General features: G+C 41.1%; 1 protein-coding gene across 1 annotated transcript in view; it reads left to right on the forward strand.

The window, feature by feature from the left end:
* Positions 1-4,927: 4,927 nt before the first annotated feature.
* Positions 4,928-5,318, forward strand: part of ANKMY2 (ankyrin repeat and MYND domain containing 2) — a 24,871-nt gene continuing 24,480 nt past the window's right edge. The window contains exon 1 of the mRNA XM_010577666.1: positions 4,928-5,020. Within this exon, the coding sequence (XP_010575968.1) occupies positions 4,928-5,020 (93 nt within the window). The remainder of the gene's footprint in view (positions 5,021-5,318) is intronic.

The following is a 5,318-nucleotide window of genomic DNA, read 5'->3' on the forward strand; positions in this document are numbered from 1 at the left end:
ATGGAAAAAGATACAGTATCAGAAATCAAATACACAGTTTAATGGGCAACCACAGCAGCTCGCAGCTGAAATTTATTGCACATGAGGTATCAGAATGGAATTACTTTACCTGTAGACTCAGGCAGCAAGACAGATGTGACAGCCTATTGCCTTATGTGCAACACAGCCGTAAGAATTCTTGAATTTGAACAGGAGGAATGAGGACAGAAAATAAGCTGAGGAGTGAAAGATGATGTCTCTTAAAGCAATCTGAATTTAACAGCACATACCCATTCAACACATCATCTCATTCCTCTGTCCTAAACAATCACCTTAAGCCTGCAAACACGTACATATATCTGTAGATGACTGTAAGCAGAGCTTAAATAAACTTGCCTTAGGTTAAAAAATTAGTCACAAATTAGATCTAATTAGATATGTTTAACCTAACTGCCTCCACCATTCTTCACCAGAGAAAAGGTTTAACTGTCACTAACTGCTGCTGATACTCCCAGGGTCTTCATTTTTCCCGGTACCGCACTCATGATTCCCCAAAGTTGGTGCAGGGTCTACATGTGCTGTGAAGTTTTTTAATGTCCTTCTACGCAGAGATGTATTTCCCTTGCAGCTTTATGTAATTTTATTTACTTTACGTCTCTGAAGTTTTTAATTTATTTTAGCAACACCTGTCTGAAAAGCCATCGCAAATCAACTCTTACAGTAACACTTGCAAGGCTTAAGTGGGAAAGAACTTAGACTTGCAAAGGTGCTCAGCCAGCCCTCTGACACATATTGCTCTGCGGTCACTAAACACATCTCAGTCCTTTATCAGCAAAAAGCTGCTTGTATGCCATTTCTTCTATTACACTTACAAAAAATTAAAGTACCTACCTACATGGAATTCATATGCATGAAAACAATTTGTTTAAAGCTTGGATTTCTCTTAATCAAAAAGAACAGTAATGACTTAAGGCCTCATATGAAAAGCAAAAAAGATGTATTGTCTGAGCAAGTTGTTCATACTAGGACCATCTAGAACAATTAAAAGAATATGAAATCAACCTGCAAAGGACCAATTTAATTTTTTTTCCCTAAATTACAGATCCAATGTTGAGTATATAAATGGAGCAAGGGGTATACATATCTGCTTTTGTTATGACAGTAATGCTGGGGGTTTTTTGAAAAGAAGCTTTTAACCAGGTAGTACAAATGCACATTTATCTAAGGCACTCACGTTGCCCTCATCATCACAATACCCAAGTGCCTCAACATTCCTTCTTTGCACCATTAACCCTCACTGTCTGTGGAAAGATTACGCGGGTTGCCCTTGCACAATTAGCAGTTAAAGACATACACAAATATAAAAGCATATACTCAAAAATGCACTTTACAGCCTATACAAAAAAACCTGCAAGCAGTTTTCTCTAAAGAACCCTCTACTGAGGGCTGCTATGCTGGCTATGTTCTGGGTGCAAAAACACCAAAGCTGGTTCTGCTCAGTCAGATCACGTCTAGGAGCAAACCACCAACACTCGTGCTAAATCAGACTAATAAACCCTGTCAGGAGGACCTTCAGGTCCCAAACCCGTACTTTCGCACAGCTCTGTCCTGTTATTTCCCACTGGAGGACACTGCTCACCTCAACCCTGCTTACCCAATAGTCTGGACTAGACAATCTTTTGGAGGATACTTTGGTGTCCTTCTGTCCCATATGCTTGAGAATCCTTCAAGTCAGGGTTCAAGAGAAGATGAAGTGAGCACAGGTCTCATCTTGCCAGACTTCGGATACAGCTAGAGTCAAGTGCTGGGATTTGCTCCTAAATTTCAAAGTGTAGAGAAAGCCTAACTTTGTGCAAGGTCCCAACAGGGAATTGGTAGCAGATGGAGATCTCTATCCATGTCTCAGATGAGCACCTTGGCTATAGGAATACCTTGTCATTCAAACATGTACCTATTGTGTTCAAACATGTATCGTGGTTGTCAGTCCCTGGCTGCTTTCAGTTATTCTTTTGTGGTCTTTTTATAATCTACCTTCTGGTACAAAACAAGACTTAGCAATGTTGACAGATCATATCACAGATCCAGCGGCTGTCCCAAGATCCAAAAACAGATGAAACCTAAAAAAAACCCACTTAGAATAAAATAAAAATATTTAAGGAAGTCAAAGAGTTATGCAATGCCCATTAACTGAGGGAGGGAGTAACCTATCCACAGAGGAGCATCTGTGAGATCTGAGAGGAAAAAACAGAGGATGTTTCTAGCAATAAAAAAACCCCTTGAACTTGCATGAACTTGAATTGATCTAAATTAATAATCCTATTTGATACTCCTCACATTAGCCAGCATATAACTATAAGGATTGGAGACAGCAGGACCAAAACCCAGTGGAGGTCTGCCTGAAAGACTCAGCTCCACGTGAAGGAGATTTTCCACAGCCCAAGCCATGCAGAAGAAAGAACCATTTTACAAAACCACGCTTGAGAACCATATGAAATGGCTTTTATATAGGAATGACTAAATAGACCTAAGACTTCAGCTTGACAAAAAGACAGCGGCAGGGGATAACACAGGTCTGTCAAGGCATGACTGCACGTCAAGGGTGAACAGGAAACAATTCTTCATCGTCTCCCAAAACAGGAACTGGGGGTTGGGGGTGGGGAATCAAATGAAACCATGAAGTAGCAGGTTCAAAAACAAATAAAAAGAGGTCCTTTTTCAAGCAGCTGTGAAAGTTATAATCACAGGATGCTGCAGACACAAAGTTTACCTAAAGTTGAAAATCCCACCGCAGGCTATCAAATACATAGGCAAACACAAAGATACCGCCTTCTGCTGAGGAAGTCCTTAGCTGTGAACCAGTGAGATGGGAGCTAGGAGAGTAAGTCATAGGAATATCAGTACTTGTTTGACCTATTCTTTTATTTTTCCCTAGATAAAATGTAGTGGGTCAGACCAAGTTTCTGATCATGCCAAGCCCAGGCACAGAAAGAGGCTATAGGATCTTTGACCCATGCTACCATTAGCAGAGCAGCAGAGTACATGGCCATAATTCAGGCAAGCCTCCAGAAGTGAAGGTTAGTCATTTGAGAGAAAACAGCCTGAAACCAGTTCGGCGTCTCCTTTTCCACTCTTCCATGTCCAAAGACTGAGAGTTTCATGGTGCACTCTCCAAGGCATAAGGCACTCTCTTTCCCCCAGCTTGACCCAAGAAAAAGCTTATTGTTTTGTACATTCACCAAAACTGAGTATTACTCAATTAAAGAAATACTTGTTATTTTCTTGCTGAATCTTGCTCTCAACAACTGCAGAAAACATCAGGTGTTTAGGATCACCTATACATTGATTACAAGAGCCATCATATATTCCCAGGAGCACACCTGCACACACAAGAACCAGCAAACGGCGGGGGAAAAATGTCACCCCTGGTACCTGCTTCACAAATCAAAAGTATCAGACGTATCACCTGATGAGGAAATAGGGAATTTTTTTTTATGTAATACTTATCATTTGAAATCTAAACAATATATTGAATCACAGTGAGGTTAACATTTCCTTCTCCCTCTGTAATACGCGAAACTTAAATTACTAATTACCACACAGTAATAACCACAACTCAAACACATGAAACAAACAGATACAGCAGATAAAAGAAAATGTATTAAGGGGCAAGACACAAAGGTACAGAATAACAGCCTGCCACAGAGTCCCTACGCCGCCTTGGAAAAATCATTTGCTGCCTCCATGCTTCAAATTCCATACATAAAATGGAGGCAATGCCATTTCATTACCTCATCGCATTCTCACAAGGATAAACCAAAGATTGTGAAATGTCCGCATACTACAGGATTGAAGGTCATACAGAAGCCTTCCATAGGTAAGAGTAAGAAACACTTTTAACTAGTGTTAAAGTATTTTATTACCCTTGCAGATGAAGCACTCCTGCAGCCTTAGTCACCAAGTGAGCTCCAGTGAGGCTGCCAAGGAAAAATTGTGTTTGCCTGTTTACTCTGTGAACTAGGGTGCAATGACAGTACTGACATTCTCACATCAAAAAAAAAAAAAAGGAACGTAATATGCATGCTTTCGTACACTGAATGCCTCACAGGTTTTTTTTGGAATATGAAAGGAAGCTTGTAGGCTCTTGTTATTTAATAGTGCCACAGAGATTATCAGCGTACTATAATATCACAAAATTTGTTCACAGCGGGTAAAATTCAGACCCTACAGTGAACCAACAAAAGGCCACTTAAACTCTAAATTCGGCCTTCACAGTTGAGCCAGTGACAGACTTCTGGTAGCACTACACGGGGATATATTTCTGGACCAGAATATAAAAAGCACTTTTGTCTTGAGGGCATTTCCTTCAAGGCATTTTTGGTTTCCCACAAAAAAAAGTCAAGGGAATCTGTTATAATCTGAAGTCCAAAGCAATCTCTCTTGTTTACACTTGTTGATTCAAGTAAAACTAGATGGTGGTACATCCCTGTATTTCCATGATTTTTAAAATCAGGAAAACATACAGAGCTTGGCTGTTTTGTTAAAATAAAATTGCATCACATTTTGGTTTCATACCCCAATAGTTATGAAGATACACTACATTCAGAGAGCATGCTCTTCTATGAGCCAGGAAGGAAACAACAGGGTTTCACGATACCTGAAAGTGAGTCAAGCAATTAACAAACGTGAAAACAGAGAACGAGATTAGTATTTGAGAGAGAGATTCCGATATATAAGTAGCAACGAGATGACCTGCATGTCCTAAGAAAAAAAAATCAGGTTGCTGATAAAGCTATGCCTTCAAAAAATTAGTTACAGGGGAAAATAGGTTTCTTAAAAGAAAGGATACAAAAAATATACACTGAAGACTTGGACAAAGGAGGGTAAAAGTCAGCACCAAGTACTAGGGTTCTGCTTTTCTCTCTCCTACAAGCACACGCAGAAATCAAGGATGTTAAACCTCTGCCTCTGTCCCCTGCCGGGGATCCGCAGGATCATCCCTGTGCCTACCGAGCTTCAACTGGAGGAGCGGAAAGTTGGATCCGTAACAAAGATCATTTTTCCACCGACGGTTTAATTTTAGAAAGGCGCTAACAAAAGGCACCGCTCTGAACACCCCGAACGCCTTGTTTCCCTTCCCAATTCATCAAAGCCCGCTTCCTTTCGGAGACGCGATGCCGTGACACGAGCAGGGCTTTATTCCGCCGCTTTGGCCGAATAAACAGCTTTTCCTGCCTGGAAGAAAACACCCCACAGACCGATGCCATAAAAAGGCAAGAAAGAAAGCGGCCCCCGCGGAAGGAAGGGCCGCCGGGCACCGGGGCTGCCCTGCCGCGGGAGCC

Source organism: Haliaeetus leucocephalus, unplaced genomic scaffold, assembly GCF_000737465.1.
Source record: "Haliaeetus leucocephalus isolate CR32 unplaced genomic scaffold, Haliaeetus_leucocephalus-4.0 Scaffold566, whole genome shotgun sequence".
In the NCBI taxonomy this organism is placed as follows: Eukaryota; Metazoa; Chordata; class Aves; order Accipitriformes; family Accipitridae; genus Haliaeetus; species Haliaeetus leucocephalus.